Here is a 19453-nt window from a genome sequence, read left to right as displayed (position 1 = left end):
GTGTAGAAGATACCCGACCTTCGGCCCGGCAGCAACGGGAAAACGTGTCGTACTTCTTGGAAAACTCGAGTCACCGTTGATAACTCACGCTGTTGACCCGATTGTAAACATTGCAGAGAGGAAAACAATGCCCTTCCGTTTCGATTTTGCACAGACATCGTTCGAAAAGAATACCATTGAGTACAATGAACTGTAACGTAAAAATGAAAAAATAAAAACGTTCAGACAGACAAGCGATATTCGAAACGGAAAACGTTGGTCGATTGTTCGCTGGAAAGGAAGTGTGCCGCCTGGATTGATACTGGACGGTACCCGGAACGAAAACTCCGTTTCCAGCTCCCAAATAAGTACAGGTGATACGTTAAATCTCACCATGAGTCATCATAGGCTCTTACCTGTCTTCCCTTCGTATTACAAGTGATATATTTTGGGGAGGGTTGCCAGTGCGCGTATTCGCTTGGCGTCAGCGAATTATTGTTTTGTAGTCATTCTGTTTCTGGAGTTAGTTGTTTATATATATATATATATATATATATATATATATATATATATATATATTATATATATATATATATAGTGTGTGTGTGTGTGTGTTCTCTACCAGTAAACTTTTACATTCTTTTAGCAGATGATGCCTCCCGAGGCACACATTCAACTCCAAATGGTGCCCATCAGCAACTTGTCTGGCTCCCTCTACCCGCGCTGTACGTACTACTACTTCTCAGGCAGTAGACCTCTTCTACTGCATCTATTCAGCACGGTCAGTTTCCTTTTCGTCCTTCCAAAACTTCATAGGTAAATCAACATTTCACAGGTATATCAACATTCTGTTCCATGTTTTCACTCATCGTGCCTAATTGGCCTTTTTAATCAGCCCGTTGCCGTATCTCAAACCTCGCCTTCTTATATTGTACATTCATGCAAAGCAGCTTATCTCAAAAGCATTCATTTATCGCGTTAACAGTCACCCGGCCCGCTGTACATTCAAAAGTTTTCCCTTCATAGACGTTCCCCTTGTCTGTCATATATTCTGCAGAGACACTGTGTTCTCTCCTTGTTTCGTCTTTGTTGTATACACTCCCATTTTTATCACAACCCATCCTTCCCATCCTTACATTCATAGCCTTCTTTTTCCTGATATCCATTTTCCCTCAACCTTTCCCTCGCCAACATTCCTTTCAACTTTTTTTTTTTTTATCGTTAGTGACACTATAAAACTCTTTCATCATTCTTAGAAGCTTCTCTTCACTATCGCTAATCAACAGTGGCTTTATCTGGAAACAATCAGACGCTCCGTGTTCTATTCATAACCCAATTTATACATATATCAATAGTAAGTGCTCGAAATATATGGTTGAAACGTTAAAATAGTGTTTTATGGGGCTTTTATCTTCATATATCATCGTATGTGACGCTGCCGTATCATAGCTTTTATAGTCCTTTTGTTCATCATACCTTTTTATTTATTTAATTTACTCTTACAGTTGTTACCCATATGTTTCATAATAAGCAATTCATCCGGTTTTTTTTTTTTTTAAATTCGTACTGTTCTTCTCCCATTGGTTTTGAGGATGTCATGTAAATAACTTGAAGAAGTTCAAGCGAAGATACAATGCATTATTACCCCAATACAGTTCTCCTTGTATTTTGAAAATTTGCTTGCATTTTTCCGTATTTATTGATTACTTTGTTAATTTATTTTTCCTTCTTTATGTATTTCCCATTATCTTCTGTTACTTCTCTTTAATGAACACCATACTCTTTGGGAGCTTGAATTTCATGTCAGTGGCCCCTGTAGGGGGGTTTGTTCCATATGAATTGGGTTCATATTCTGAATAATTAATAATAATAATAATAATATAATCTAATAAATAATATATAATGATAATTAATAATATATTATAATAAATAATAATAAAATAATAAATATAATAATAATTAATAATAATAATAAGAATTAATAATAATAATAATAATAACAAAAATAATTAATAATAATAGTAATAATTAATAATAATTAATTAATAATAATAATAATAATTAATAATAATAATAATAATAATAATAATTAATAATAATAATAATAATAATAATAATAATAATAAAATAATAATAATAATAAATAAAATAATAATGAATAATAATAATAATAATAATAGATAATAATAATTAATAATTAATAATAAATAATAATAATAATTAATTAATTAATTAATAATTAATTACACGAAAGACGACTGAGACGATACCACAGAAGGACGACAGGGAAGATGAGTATCAAACAACGACACACGAAGAAACACCGACGAAGTAACAGAGAGGACGGAATGGGTCGAAAAGATTAGACAATGGATGGAGCCAAATACAGAGAGAACAAAGATCCCCTCCATGAAAGCCTACAACACCAAGAAATTAAGGGAGAAAACAAGTGAGGTCAAGGAATAATGGGCTAATACACACCACCAGTATCACAGAAACAAATAACTTGACATATGCAGGAGCAAGATTAGTAGCGAGAACTGATGGGGATTCGAACACCAACACCACCAGCACAACCACCCAACAGAAACCAAACAGCAACCTCCTTGGAAAAGGCGCCTGGAAAAGCAAATCATGGTGATGAGATTCTGACTTGAGTAAAACTAAAAGAGATGGCAGAAAAAAAGGCTAAGAAAGCAAGAAAACAAGGGGAGAACTCAACGAGAAATACAAAGTACAAGAGAGGGGACTAAACAACACAATAGAAGATGTAAAACAGAGGCTTAAGGCCAAAAGCACATAAGATCCAACGGTACACGAACAGGAATAAGGGATACCAACAGAACAAACTATTCGGAACCAACCAGAAAAGACTATACAGCCAACTAAGAGGGGAAGACAACCACCAGAAATTCCTGAAGCCGAACCAAGTAAGAGACTTTGGGAAAACATATGGAGCAATCCGGTATCACACAACAAACATGCAACATGGCTCCAGGAAGTCAAGAAAGAAGAAACAGGGAGAATAAAACAAAGATTCACAGAGATCACGACAGACAGTCAGACACAACTAAAGAAAATGCCAAACTGGAAAGCCCCAGGTCCCGATGAAGTCCATGGATACTGGCTGAAAACTTCAAGGCCCTACACACGAATAGCAGAACAACTCCAGCATTGTATCACAAATCACCAAGCACCCAAATGGATGACCACAGGAAGAACATCCTTAGTACAAAAAGACAAGAGTAAGGGAAATATAGCCAGTAACTACAGGCCTATCACCTGCCTACCAAAATAATGTTGGAAGTTACTAACAGGTATCATCAGTGAAAGGCTATACAACTACCTAGGGAGGAGACAAACACATCCCCCACCAACCAGAAAGGCTGCAGAAGGAAGTGTAGGGCACAAAAGACCAGCTCCTGATAGACAAAATGGTAATGAAGAACAGTTGGAGAAGGAAAACCAACCTAAGCATGGCATGGATAGACTATAAGAAAGCCTTCGACATGATACCACACACATGGCTAATAGAATGCCTGAAAATATATGGGGCAGAGGAAAACACCATCAGCTTCCTCAAAATAACAATGCGCAACTGGAATACAATACTTACAACTCTGGAACAAGACTAGCAGAGGGTAATAACAGGAGAGGGATCTTCCAGGCGACTCACTGTCCCCACTACTCTTCGTAGTAGCCATGATTCCCTATGACAAAAGTACTACAGAAGTATGGATGCCGGGTACCAACTCAAGAAAAGAGAGGCACAGAATCAACCATCTGATGTTCATGGACGACATCAAGCTGTATGGTAAGAGCATCAAGGAAATAGATACCCTAATCCAGACTGTAAGGATTATATCTGGGGACATCAGGATGGAGTTTGGAATAGAAAAATGCGCCTTAGTCAACATACAAAAAGGCAAAGTAACGAGAACTGAAGGGATAAAGCTACAGATGGGAGCAACTCAAACACTAGATGAGACAGGATACAAATACCTGGGAATAATGGAAGGAGGGGATATAAAAACCCACCAAGAGTATGAAGGACACGATCAGGAAAGAATATGCAGAGGACTCAAGGCGTATACTCAAGTCAAAACTCAACGCCGGAAATATGATAAAAGCCATAAACACATGGGCAGTGCCAGTAATCATACAGCGCAGGAATAGTGGGAATGGACGAAGGCAGAACTCCGCAGCATAGATCAGAAAACCAGGAAACATATGCAATACACAAAGCACTACACCCAAGAGCAAATACGGAGACTATACATAACACGAAAGGAAGAGGGAGAGGACTACTAAGTATAGAGGACTGCGTCAACATTGAGAACAGAGCACTGGGGCAATATCTGAAAACCAGTGAAGACGAGTGGCTAAAGAGTGCATGGGAAGAAGGACTAATAAAAGTAGTACGAAGACCCAGAAATATACAGAGACAGGAGAAAGACGACAGAACAGAGGACTGCACAACAAACCAATGCACGGACAATACATGAGACAGACTAAAGAACTAGCCAGCGATGACAATTGGCAGTGGCTACAGAGGGGAGAGCTAAAAGAAGGAAACCGAAGGAATGATAACAGCGGCACCAAGATCAGCCCTAAGAAACCAGATATGTTCAAAGAACGATAGACGAAAATAACATCTCTCCCATATGTAGGAAGTGCAATATGAAAAATGAAACCATATACCACATAGCAAGCGAAGGCCCGGCACTTGCACAGAACCAGTACAAAAAGAGGCATGATTCAGTGGCAAAAGCCCTCCACTGGAGCCTGTGCAAGAAACATCAGCTACCTTGCAGTAATAAGTGGTACGAGCACCAACCTGAGGGAGTGATAGGAAACGATCAGGCAAAGATCCCTCTGGGACTTGGTTATCGAACGGATAGGGTGATACGTGCAAACACAGACCAGGACGTGACGTTGATTGACAAAGTCAAGAAGAAAGTATCACTCATTGATGTCGCAATACCATGGGACACCAGAGATTGAAGAGAAAGAGAGGGAAAAAATGGATAAGTATCAAGATCTGAAAATAGAAATAAGAAGGATATGGGATATGCCAGTGGAAATCGTACCCATAATCATAGGAGCACTAGGCACGATCCCAAGATCCCTGAAAAGGAATCTAGAAAAAACTAGAGGCTGATGTAGCCTCCAGGACTAATGCAGAAGAGTGTGATCCTAGAAAAGAAACGGCACACATAGTAAGAAAAGTGATGGACTCCTAAGGAGGCAGGATGCAACCGGACCCCACACACTATAAATACCACCCAGTCGAATTGGAGGACTGTGATAGATTAAAAAAAAAAAAAAAAAAAAAAAAAGAAAAAAAAAAAAAAAAAAAAAAATATAATAATAATAATAATAATAATAATAATAATAATAAAAATATAATAATAATCCGACAATACTTCTCTCTGAGTATACTATATTATGTTCACCGCTAAAATCCGAGTTTTTTTCTTCTATTTATTTAGCCCCCTCTCCTTCTGTACAAACGAACACTTATTCATCCTACCAAAATCTTTTGGGAACTTTTCCTCGTTAAAATGACTTTCACACCTGGTCAGCCGTTCGGACACCTTATATCTCGCCTCCACCTTCCTTACTTGTTCATTGTCTTGGACACCTGTGATTTGTAGTGCTTACACGAATCTATAAAAATGAAAGTCACGAATCAGTCTTACCTCCATGGAAGTCTTGAAGCGAAAACTCATTGTTTAAAGACAACTTGGCAAAGACATACTTGGTATACTAAGCAGTCTTGATAATTTAATATTATGTTTAGTTTAAACCCTTGCTTGATCTGATTCTGTCAAAATATCTTGTAGTTGCAGCAATGATCACTCTCCTTTTAACATTCTAGAATTTGTTAATAAAACTGTTACTTTGTAATCATATTTTATTAATAATTTTTATGGGTTACCCCTTCCCCTCAGCTACCTGACTCTCTCTCTCTCTCTCTCTCTCTCTCTCTCTCTCTCTCTCTCTCTCTCTCTCGTTGCATCCATTTAGATGCAGATGATTACGAAGTGCTAGTACCATTTTTATGGGTTTATGGCTGCAGTCATCTCTTAAATGTATTCTACGGTAGTTTTTTGCGTCGTAAACATTAGATGCAGGCGACAGGAAATCGCCTCGGTTATCCGTGTAAGTGTACCAGCAATGTGTCTTATTATATAAACAGCGCAGCATTCAGAAGCTTGCCTTTAGGCAAACTAACGTGTAGAGGAGAAATACGTAAATAGGGGGATATTTTTAGAAAAAAAAAAAAATTTGGCACAATTTTTGTTTGGGCAAACTTAGTTTTTAGCTTGTTCCTTTTTTTCGGACAGATTTGACACCAAAATAGAAAGAGCGCCTCATTGACGTGGTCGGTATGGTTTTGGCCTGCCACCTCGGGCCGCGAGTTCTATTCTCGGGCATTCCATTGAGGGGTGAGATTATGTGATTTCTGGTGATAGAAGTTCACTCTCGACGTGGTTCGGAAGTCACGTAAAGCCGTTGGTCCCGTTGCTGAATAACCACTGGTTCCTTGCAACGTAAAAACACCATACAAACAAACAAAAAACCAAGATAGAAAATGTGACATGAAATAATTACTTGGCTCATCTTATGAATTGGGTTCATATTCTGAATAATATAATAATAATAATAATAATAATAATAATAATAATAATAATTATTATTATTATTCTTCTCTCTGAGTATACTATATTATGTTCACCGCTAAAATCCGAGTTTTTTTCAGTTGTAAGCTGAAATTTTCTTTTTCGTTATAGTTTCTTTTGCTGGTTGCAGAATTATTCCCATTTCTTGTTTTTATGCGTTAATACGTTTGTTCATCTCCTATTAGTTTTATCGATGTGCCTGTATCATAATTTCTATCTTCATCCATGATCATTGTTCCTAGAGAAGGCGCAAGTTTCAATAATGTATGGGATTTCAAAACAACACGCATAGTTGATTTTCTGCATAATGAATAAATTAGTTGTGATTTTACTACAGAATAATCACGACAGAACATGCAATTTACTACTGTTGTTGTTTCAGATTTAGCAGCAAGTAAAAACTCGACTGTGTCTCGCGTTGTTCGGAGATCCATTGTGGTGTACTGGTGCACCGGAAGTCAGTTGGAGACAATCCACCAACCGTCGAAGTATTTTGAAAAGTCAACGATGGAACACACAGGTCAGATGTCATTGACTTCATATAGTGTCACTGACACTGTAGCGATATATATATATATATATATATATATATATATATATATATATATATATATATATATATATATGTGTGTGTGTGTGTGTGTGTGTGTGTGTGTGTGTGTGTGTGTGTGTGTGTGTGTGTGTGTATATTATATATGTATATATATATATATATATATATATATATATATATATATATATATATATATAAAAGGTTACTGTTTTTCCCGTGTAGGAATGCATTATCATAAGACTAAGAAAATTACTTTTCGGTGTATTGAAAATGCACCCACTGAGGGCATGTAGAAGTACATGTATTACAACCTTGTTTAGGATCTTGCTCAATTGCAAAGCCTAATATTTTTAAAGTTCGTGTTGTGTAATGGTGTAATTGACAAAGGGAAATATTGTCTAGTCCACAATAAAGGAATATTCAATATGTCGTTCATCCATTTGCCGTTCTCTATATTTGGTCTGCTCTTGAACTACAAGGATAGGCTTATGCGCTCTTCAGTTATTTTATTCCACTTTTCTTAAAATCAATTAATTATTTTGTATTTTATTTTTTTGTTTCAGTCAGTACTTTAACCATAGCTGATTTGAATTCATACAAATATAAAATTACTCATACCTAAAAGTTTCAGACGTGGGTTGTATTACTTCTTAAAATAATGTTTAAGAATGTATGATAAACAGAAAAGATGCAGCTGAACAATAACAAATGCATGGGCTAACATATAACAAACAAACTCCGAGAGAAACATTCGTAAATGTAAAAGTCAGCTCGACTTGCATTGTTTGAAAGAAGAAGATGACAGTCGGGCAGAAGGGACTCGCGATGACGTCATCCCCAGCTGCAGACAACAACAACAATGGCAGATACAAGAGCCGATCTCCGTGACGATGGCGCCGAAATGGCCGTTACTCTCGCTACCCCAGATCCTAAAAATGTGCAGGAGTTGACGCAATACGTAAGTCAGTTTGCTTTGGTGTAATATTTGTGTGAAAATTAAATATTTTTGGGTCCTGTAGTGCAACGGACCCATGGGCGTGCTTGGGTAAGCCTGTTGTACCCAGCTACTTACTACTAGCTACCTAATCCACGTTTGGCTAGGCTTCGTGATACCTTTTTCCCTGCGTAGATTTTATTAAATGTCTTCTCTGAAGAGTTGATTATGTTATTTCCATGGGTTGCTGTCTCATTGAAAGTAGATCAAGGAATTATTTCAACAGGGGATAGGCCTAACCTAACCTTATTGCAGGGTGCTGTTCGCTGACCTGTCCCCAGGGGGAAAAAGTTCCTAATGCTATACATAGCTGACCAGAATGATATTTGCACAATGATTCTGCATTTTTACCAGTAAAAAAAATATAAATTCACTCTCAAACAACTCTATCTTTAACAGATTGCTAATTTTGTTGTTAATGCATTTTTAGTTTGCTATTGAAGAATACTATTGTGATGGCCTTGTCTGTCTGTTCACACTTCTTATGTCCACCTTCAGATACCTATTAAAAAGTACAGAGGCTAGGGGACCCCTGTAAATTGGTATGGGTATTATTACAGTTTCAACCATTATGGGAAATCTATTAGGATAGAATATCACAGCAGGCCAACGCTTGCCACCCTCCGAAAAAGTACATTATAACGCGTCCTGACACCCGAGATGGGCATCAGTCGCGACTTCTTGTTGGTGAGAAACGGAGCTAAAGACCTCTACTCTCCTTTCGAAGTAAGTATTTTCTCCAAAGTTGAAAATTAAGGCCAAATTTTAAGATTTAAACAGAGGGTACTGAAAATGGCGCCCACGGCAGTGGAAATCTCACCAAAACGCTTTAGAAATTTTTACTTACAACTAAAAATGTTTCGAAGATTGACGCCATCTCGATGTTTACGGAGTCGCTTGTGTCAACAAACTTTCCATTTCCTGTGATAAATCCGCACACCACTTGTACCAAGATGCTGGAGCACTTTTATCACAACAATCGAAACACGATTTCTCACCAACAACAAGCCAGGAGTAAACAGCTGTTTTGGTAGAAGATGACGAGAAGCGTGCTCTTAGCTAATTTTTAAATAAGTAGTAAAACATCAATATTTTACATATTTATGATGATTAATTTGAAAATATTCGTTATTGAAAAAGTAACTCGACTCTGACTCAAATTTAAGTAATTATTTTTCTGAATTAGAACGTTCTTTTAAGTTCTGTATTATGACGTCACGACATCTTGACTTTCGTACCTATTGTAAATAATTGCTATACTCAACTGTCATTGCATGAACAGTTTACCAGTTATTCATGCAGATTGTTATCAGCTATACATATAATTGTTATAATCGTAATGCGCATATATATCTTTATTATTTACTTTTTGGCTATATGAAGATGTTTTACTGCTGGATTATCGCCGTAGTGTGACGCAATCGTTTTCGGTCCATGGGCCTCTGTCTGTTTTCGCACCATAAGAAATTATGGGGCCGAATTTGCAATGACCAGAAAGTCGTTAAAAGAGGAAAGTTAGCATTGAGGGGCATATGTTTTTGACTGAGAAAAATACAAATTTATTCAATAGCTAGCTTGTAAAAAATACTTGGTTATAAAAAACTTGATTGACAACTAAGCAGCATATCTACTATGGGTTTCAGAGACAGTGCAAGCACGTTTTTGGGCAATACCTATTTCTGTAACGAACACTCGTAAACGAACGAGATTTTGCTATAGTGCATTACACCCAGTGCTGTAATTTATAAGGGTATCGTGAATCACTAATCGTAGAATAACGACACTTGTCCTTGTACCAAGAGACAAAAACTCCATTATGCAGAAATGGATACGAACACGTGTATAAAGCTCCACCTACCCTCTCGTCACTCCTCGCTCTCTCCTCTCTCTCTCTCACTTCTCCTCTCCTCTCTCTCTCCTATCTCATCTCTCTCTCTCTCTCTCTCCTCCACCGCCATGCCCTTTTCTTCTTCGTTCCTCCGCTTCCTCTCTCTCTCTCTCTCTCTATCTCTCTCTCTCCTCTCTCTCTCTCTCAACCGTCTTTTCATCTCCCTCTCTCTCGTCTCTCTCTCTCTCCTCTGTTGCCATTCGGTATGTGTTGACCCTCCAAACTGGGTATAAGACTACACACAAAACGTTGAAATTGGTGAAATTAGGCTATGTATTGGAAGTATATATACATAAATATTAAAGCAATTTTATCATTATTGCATTACTATGACAACTAGAATTCATGGAAACAGTTTATAATAATGGAACGGGGCGTATGTGTGAAGCCTCCACTAATGTGGCAACGATGATTTTGCCATTCTTAGGCATGCGAACATTAAAGCATGCAAACATTAAAGGTTACATTTATTTCTGGCATACGATTATTAAAGAAATTCAAAATACTAATAGACTGAAATCAATGAAAAGTGCTAGCAAAAACAAAAAAGCAAAAAAAAAAAAAAAAAAAACAAAAAAAAAAAAAAAAAACGTAGTCGTTCCTCTGCACTTTTCCGTATTCGTTCCTCTATGGTTTTCGGCAGCCAGATGTACGAAAACGTTAGAAACATTTGATTTTATCTACTTTAGAAATATCTGTAATTTTTCGGGGTAATTTGGTTGCAAAAAAGGGATAATATACATGAATTAAATCAAAATTTTTAAATAACAAAGTAAATTTAAACTAAATAACGAGTAAAGGTAAACCAGTTTTAGGGAATAAAACGTTTGCAGTTTCTCGTCGGTCTGTCGTCGTCTGCTGTTCGTAATTGTGTTTATGGCGCGCGCGCTTAGAAACCAGGAACAGCAACGGGTTTAAAGTGCAATGTGGAGTGAACTGAGACCAAAATGTGTACGTATAATAACAATCAAATAAGCACTGTGGAGTTTCAGTTGTGATGGCAGTAAGGATAAATAAAAACCGCCGATTACAAGGTAAGAATGAATTCAGTTCAAACCATAACCCCGGGAATAACAAGTTTCATACTTTCACTAATATAGGCAACAAAATGTTGTTTTATTGTGCTGATTACAACTGCAATCTTGAGTAAGATCAATAAACGTTACATACATACGCTAACATTGTTCAATGAGTGCTGGGAAGGCTGGGGCGGGGAAAGATGGTGGCCGTCACTGATGAGAACCGTCCATGCAAAACGTAGCCGCCATATTGGATTTCAAAACTGCCTTGAAAACATATTTTACGAAGAGCTCACATGCTTATTTTAGTTCGTATGGGGCTTTCATATATCACAATATGTTGACGAAACTTCAGTCTTTTAAATGGTATGCTTAGAGTTGCAATTGTATTCATGTTTCACCAATTAAATATCGAGTGAATAAGACCCGTCCACCGTGATGAGGGTTGGCCTGTCGTGATATTCTACCCTATATTAATATTTTTCCCGAGTAAAGCACGTGATAACAAAACACTTCTTCTCAATACATTATTGTCGCTAATGCATACTTACAGTGGAAATAAAAATATTAAGTTTTTACCTCGAATTTTTCCTAAGTCGGGAGAGGTGTTTCCTCTACGGTAATGTTTACTTTTAATGAGCCCTCTAACTTACTTTCTTACGCAAACAAAAGCAGTTCCAGTTACTCATTATTGGCTGAGAGGTGTGACATCGTTATGACGTCATGGGTTTCATAACCAATTACGAACGACTTTAGTCGAAAACTAAGTTTCACTAGCATTTCAGTGGAGTAAAAAAGTTACCTGTCCAGTGTCCACTGGTATCCTTGTTTGACTGAATACTCGAATAATGAAGCAAAAAACGGCATTTTGTCTTCCTGTACCTATGGCAGAGGCAGTGGCTGGCCCTTCTGGCATTAATTTTGACAGACCTTCGATTTCCTACCGATTGTTTGAAGTGCAATGTGGGTTACGGTGAATTTTATCATTATTTGTCTAGTGGTGGTAAAGAAGTTGTGATTGAATATGCACAAAGACATACTTTCATTCTAAAGCAAAAAACCTTCGAGTGTTGTGGAGCTGCTAGTATTTGTCAGATTGACTTCAACAGGAATGCCTTCAGGTGTGATCTGCCACGGTAAGTAGCCTTACTGTAAACCCTGTGGTTAGCGCGCGCAGCGCAACATTACCTCTTGCTGTACATGCCGTGCTTGCCAAGAATCTTTAAATATGCGGATAAGGCGCGAAGTGCCGTTCCGCCACGCCCCTACTGACAGCACACACATATCGATCGTCGCGGATATTTAGTTGCTCCCTACTTTGTTTGTTGTTGTTTTGGTATCGCCGCCATATGGGTTTTGGTGTTCTTCCGCCGATTTCGGTCGGCGGTCGAGTGGTCCCGTGAATCTGTAGGTGCTCCATGGATAGGTCTAGGTAGGTATAGGGATTTTTCAGGAAAAACTCGTTGTTTTAACTCCAATTACATAGTAAATCTCTAAATCGGATGGTTTGCAGTCAAAATAAATGTTAAATCCGTTGGAACTACATTATTTCTGATGCAACAAATATATTTTTATTCCAGTTTTCCCATAATGGTTGAAACTGTAATTTTACCTTGGTATGTTGGTCATCCACCTTCCAATTGTCAAACATACCAAATTGCAGCCTGTGGCTGAAAGCTTCATGGGCCACAGCTCATACAGCATTATAGGCTACGCTGAGGAAATCGATTGTGCCAAAGAAACTTTGGTGCATTTTTTACTTGTTATATCATTATTGTTGGTTAAAAGCCATTGTTTTAATTTTTTCTTTACCCCTAAGCATGTATTAAACAATTATCCACCCTATGGTAGGGGTGTAAGAATACTACCAACGTAGGTCCTGTGTGTTGAAAAGGTGACTAAAAGGACAGCTGCTGCCTAGCAGTCTTACTTTTTTAGTCAAAGCCTAGGCCCACTGCCGGTAATTGTGGAAACTGCTGCCTTGCAGGTGGACATTTTAGTCAAAGGCAAGGCCTTCCACCAATAATTGTGAAAACTGCTGCCTTACAGGTGGACTTTTTAGTCGAAGGCGAGGCCTACTGCCAATAACTGTGGAAACTGCTGTCTTGCAGTCTTACTTTTTAGTAAAAGGCTAGGCCCACTGCCAATAACTGTGGAAACAGCTGCCTTTGCAGGTGAACTATTTAGTCAAAGGCGAGGCCCACCACCAACAACTGTGGTTGATGACAGAAAGAGGTATTGTAGGCATTGCATACCTGACCTTGTGTGATTTATATGGAGAGTTGTTGAAATCATACAGGAGACATAAATTACCTAGCTTCTACCTTCTCTTAACAATTGATTTATAGTACAACTGCGATGTTTCCCTCTTGTTACACTTTTCAAACCTTGTTACTCAATTTCCATTCCAGTGCTGAATGATCTCATAGGTCTCAGTACTTGGCCCTTGGTCTAAATTCTACATTCTATTCTTTGAATTGCTTAACACCATGTACTCTGGTACATCTTGCTTTTTTGAAAGTCATGATCCTTCTACTATTACCAGAACTGTATATATTTATTTATTAGGAATTTTTGTAAATTGTCAAGATCAAATTTTTTCAAATGAATTTTATCATATAGTATTGTAGGGTGCTTAGTAATTTTATTTAATGCTTTTCAGTATTGCCGTGTAAATTTTGCTATAATGAAAATAAACAGATTGCGTGTTCACTAATGCATTGTTATTTATACTTGCAGGTTACCTTATTGCTGCAACAGATGCAGGAACGATTTCAAACTATGTCTGATCAAATAATATCAAGAAATATCCTTTTATACCAACAACCTTATGTAAGCTTGTGTATTACCTAAGGCTTAACTCGGTTTGATTTGGTCTCGGATTGTAAGAATTACAGGAGGTATATTTATAAGAGCTTGAAAAGAAGGGATGCATAGAAATTAGTTTTATTGGTAGTTGAATATATAAAGTAATTTCATACACAAATCACGGTACCTTTCTTCGTATATTGATATTCAAAGTTGATGCTAGGATTTTGCTTAGCCTTTGGTAATTGATTGACTTGATGTCAAATTACTTTTATTTTGGGATGGGGTGAAAAGATATAGGAAAATCTTTCTCATATTTAGTGTGATTCTGAAGAATAAGTACTTAAAGTTTTGGTAAAGTTACATCATTTGATGTAAAAGTATTAGGGCAAGTTATGTATGTAATCATCTACTCTAAGGTATCTCAACTTTTTCTTTTTCATATTTTATAACCAGAATTTTTGTTCTCTAACCTAAGTGCTTTTGGCATTTGTAGAGTAGGCAACTCCATTTTCACTAGTACAGTACATACAGGGCATCCCCGAACTATTTTGGCACTGACTTATAAAGCTTTTTCAAGTATGCAATTAAAAAAATTAGGTATCTATACTCTGATTTTTTCTGTCTGTCCCATCCGCCTGTGGTGTTTGCGCATGGTAACACTGCGTCCCGGGCTTTAATTAATATCCTATTTCGAATATTAACGGTGTAATTCGCATACAGTAAATTATTAAAACACTTTTCAGTTGCAAATGTACACCCAGATATCCTTTTATTTACCCAAAAGTTACACATAGCGTAACTATATAAAGCCTGGACGCAGTGTTACCATGTGCGACCACCACAGGCGGATGGACAGATGGAAAAAAACAGAGTATGTATAGTTATGGTGCCATAAACTAGCGCCATTCACATCAAGAATAAGTATATAGTTCTGGCACTTATCAAATTAATAAGCACCAACTTATGGTGGAAATCGATTTGCACCTTGCCGCTGGAAATTAATGATTGTTTATTTTTATTCTGTTCATCATTTCATATTTCTGCAGTAACATTCCTTTCGTAGGTTGTCGAAGAACTCAAAATAATAATGTTTGAAAATGAGGAAGGTGGACCTTTTTATGAAAAACCACCACCTTTTCTTGTTAGCTTCCCATCCTTTACTATGCTAGTATATGTGTGGCTCAAGTCCATTTTTTCTTTATGAGTATTCCTTAACTTGAACTTACTAGATGAAATGGGGACCCGTATCGATGATCTAGAGAGAAACATAGCAGATCTTATGACACAAGCAGGACCAGAAGAACCTGACAAATGAACGGATGCACTTTCACTCTATTTTTGCACAATATTTTGTAATACTTCAGTCACCATGAGGTGAGGCCTGTGGAAGACTTAGGTTTGCGTGCGTTGCTAATAAAATAATTTATATGATGTAGTGAGTAATTCTCCACTGCAGTCTTCAGTGTGCATTGATTAGAGGATTTTGAAACTGGAATGTAACCAAAGAAAGGGTGAAGGTCTGGCATATATTTGCCAATGCATGTCATCACCTTTCCCAGGCAGTCAGTCACAGGAACATTAAGTAATATTACTTTAGTTAATTTATGTTTATAATTGTATTATGTTGCAAAGTTATTGACTGCTATTAGGCTTAATTATAAGTTGTGTGGATGTGTTTTGCTGTTCCTTGTTATATGAATTACATTACTTGGAATAATAACAACACAGCAGTATAGTTTAGCAAAAAACTTATCCAGGTCAGTTGTCTTCAGTTGTAAGAGTTGTCATTATATTTTGAACAGAAATGCATTTTGTATTAATGTAATTGTACTCACAACAGGGGAAATAGCTGGAAACAGTAGGTGTGTGAAACTTGGTGGAATGTGAAATTAGTACATTCACCTAGACAGAAAAAACAGAGGAAAATGTCATGATAGTTGAGTTATGGGTTGAGAGGGTATGTGGTATGTTGCCGAGTACATAGTATTTACATAGAGCAGAGCACTGATGTGGTATCTGAAGAGGTCTCTTGTTATTGTTCCTATAACACTTAGCAAACAGAAATAAAAATAAAGTGTTGGTTTATTGTTGATGCTTATTGTGGTGATTACTGGTAGCTTATGGAGTTTGTAATACTAATGGAAAGGCCTTTTGGAAATACGTAGTGTTTTGCAGGTGCACCAGACCCTTGACCCAGTTGAGAGAAAGAATTTTCAAATTTTATGTATTGGTCCTAAAATGCATAACACTATGAAAAGGACCAAAAGTAAGAGCTTATCCCAAGTTTGGTGCTTATTTTTAAAAGTTGTGAAAGTTTTTTTTATTAGTGATGTAGATGATTTTTCAGTATCTAAATATTGCTTCAAATATGATTTATTTCAATTTTTTCAGGCATTACCTCCGGCTGTCATTCAAGTGAAGTTCAGTATCTGACTGAAACATTTATTGTTGTAATTTTATTGTGCTTATATGCTGGGACACTTTAGTAATGTGTTTTAAACCCTCTTCATTTTAGCAAATTGATCTGATATTGAAAGATTTTAACTGACTTTTAAATTGAATTAAGATTAAACAGTTAATAAATAGAGCAATTTTATAATACTGCAGTACAGTGCCTGTTTGCTTGCTTTCAGGGATTTCATTTATTTAGATCTGGAAATTTTTCATGATGAAAGAAAAGCTTCACACCAAATCTTATTGTAAAGGTAATAATTGAGACTGCAAATTAATCTTGTAGCATTAAGGTTGTATTAAAGATCATTTTTACATGACAAAAAAATGCTTCACATCATGAATTTTAAATTATTAAACCAACATGATTTTGTAAGCACTTAAAATTATGGTGTTGGAGGTAGTACAGTAATTTCAAAATTTCACAACTATATGGAAGGCGAGCCTGATATCTGCCCGTACTTTATGAAGGGGAGTGATGTTGAGAATCACATCCTCTTTCCTAATGTGATCCTCCCTTTTACAAGCCATCCTTTACTTTTAGGTAAGGTTTGAAACTGTGATTTGAATAAGGAGGGGGGTGATGGGGATGTGCTTCAAGCTAGGAAACTAATTGTCTGAAAATACTGAGGATGCTTCCTGAAAGAGGGAGTCATGAGAACCATGGGGAAATAGTAAGCAGGGAAAGACTTTCAAAAACATTGGCCAGTGTGAAAATGAAACATTTTGTTCTTTGAATAGTGTATGGTTATAATTAATGATTTTCTTATCAATAAATTTGTAATCATTATCTTTGAAAATTACTAGTGTGCATCTGTATGATGTAATAGTGTGAAACAAATAGAATTTAGTTTATGGTTGTTAATAAATATGCTCAGGTCTGTGAATTCTACACAGGGGGTCGTTCCCCAGTAACAGCAGTACGGTACTGTCCATCATTCACTTGATATGTAGTGTTCTGGTATTAAGTGGCCTTTTGACATCCACTAATATTTTTGGCCTAGTGTAGTACTAACAGTGTTTGACAAGTTGTTCATTTGACTCCATTATCTTTTGTAATGGGGACTTTACTGAAAAAACAATACAAATGTTTTATAAATGCAGTACATATTTCAGTGCATCTGTTGAGAAACTCTTATGCCCATGGACACGAAGCACGCCTTTTGAAGTGATTGTTTTTATCAGACTGATTAAGCTTATGGACAGCTCTCATGTATTTAGTTGTAGTTGTAAAGTTTTAACAGATGAGCAAATATGCACTATTAACCTTAGGAAAGTACATGTTTATGATTGTTTTAGCCTGTCACAAGATTTTTCACTAAAAGGCTCAGAAAATACATTGAAGCACCTAATGTAATCCAAAGGCAGTTTTGTCTGGCCACTCTCTGCCCCTCGTGTAAATTGAATGTAAATTTTGAATGCTGCCACCTGGAGCCCCAAAGGTTTTCTGCCTTCCTCTTTTTAAGGTAAATGTTATGTGATGTGGAACTGGAGCATTTTACACCTGCATTATGTAGTAACAGTAGATTTCCAAGCATATCTGTATGGACAATATTACTATTGTCAGATTTCCACCATTGCAAATAAATTACCTTTTACTTTGCAAGCTATGTTATTTAATTATGGTGTGCTTTGTAAACCGGGTAGTATTTCAATATTTATGGATTTTTTTAAGTTGAAACTTGAGTAAGCTTATGCTCTCAGATATCCTTATGTGGGTGTGTTTTTCAATTTTGAGTAGTGCCAAAACATCATTTTGTTCGCATTTAGTTGAAACCTTGTTTTGTTTGGCTTAAAATTGATGGCGATACTCGAAGTTGGCTAAACATATATCATGTTTTAAGGTCAACTGTCATGATCTTTTGTTTGAAAGAGCGATCAGGCTCCAGATTATCGAATCAATGTGTCTAGTGTAAAAAATCTGTTGATGAAAGTTATTTGCCTTTCAGCAAAGCAGATTCAACTACTATAAGGAAAGGAAATTTGTCCATATGCAGTTTTAGAAAGTTTCTTGACACCAAGATAAGATGTGGATGAAGAAAATTGTATGGTAGCTATAGTTATGACTTTGCACAGTGACCTCAGGCATCATACCTATTCAAGGGCTTTATGCACAATTGCAATACTGTGTATGTCAGAGTTGACATCAGGATAAGCCATTTTTGTATATTGTGCTATATACTTGTAGCATTAAACTACCATATCATGAAATATTAGCTAAAGCTTGATAATCTTAATTTCAGTTTTTGCTCTGTGGTGCATTTTTTTAAAGTCAATTTTTTTTAATAAAAATCTAGTAAGTGTTGCTCTCAACATGTTGCTATGGTCTTGATAAATATTTATAGTTATGTAGTAAATATTGTTTAAAGATTCCATAGATTGTCGTAACCTTTTTGAACAGTACCTTTATTCAATTTTATAGTTTTGTTGTTAAATATGTGCTCAACTGATATTTACTGAGGAGAGGAAAGTCTAATATTATTGAACCCTTACTTGTTTGCTTGTTAGGTGGAAAGCTGTAGCAAAATTGGTAGTATTTTCTCTTAATTAAAACACTTTGAGTAAGAGATTTAGCTTTATGTTATTTATTTCACTGTAAGAAAATTTCTGAAATAGTAAGATGGTAGAATTAGTACTTTGGAAAGTTGCTTTTTTTCTTTCCTTACACTGCAATATTTCCCTTTAAGATAACTGCAATATTTTCTAAATATATACGTATGTATTTAATAGTCCAGCTTTTTTTTTGTACTTCCTCTTCTGCTCTGAAAAAAATAATTTGAGAGTTTGGGCACCAACACTTCGATTTATTACGTACCCTATATGTGGTAGTAGCTTCTACACACAGCCCTAAGGTAACGTGCACCTGAGGGGGGCCTGTAATTAGGGAATTAGAATTATATAATTAATCTCACTTTGCTGAATGTTATCTAACGGGATTATCTTATAAGTTATAATTACGACAAGGGTTCCGTTCTTGAGACGAGTCGTAAGCCGGAGCATTGTCAAAAATCCTAAGAAAACCTTACTTTTAATGCTTTGGGTGCATTGAAAACTATGTAAACTGCATTCTTA

The 19453-nt window shown here is 36.5% G+C and overlaps 1 protein-coding gene across 1 annotated transcript; it reads left to right on the top strand.

Annotated features, from left to right (window-relative positions):
- Positions 1–7901: 7901 nt before the first annotated feature.
- Positions 7902–19115, top strand: LOC135225649 (heat shock factor-binding protein 1-like). The gene is made up of 3 exons (XM_064264977.1): positions 7902–8176; positions 13859–13925; positions 15157–19115. Exons 1-3 carry the CDS (start codon positions 8078–8080, stop codon positions 15243–15245), a joined length of 255 nt encoding a protein of 84 aa, XP_064121047.1. The 5' UTR covers positions 7902–8077; the 3' UTR covers positions 15246–19115.
- Positions 19116–19453: the final 338 nt, after the last annotated feature.

The sequence above is a fragment of the Macrobrachium nipponense genome, chromosome 13 (assembly GCF_015104395.2).
Source record: "Macrobrachium nipponense isolate FS-2020 chromosome 13, ASM1510439v2, whole genome shotgun sequence".
Lineage (NCBI taxonomy): Eukaryota > Metazoa > Arthropoda > Malacostraca > Decapoda > Palaemonidae > Macrobrachium > Macrobrachium nipponense.
Note: the sequence above shows the minus strand (reverse complement) of the source record. Positions and strands in the feature narration are given on the sequence as shown.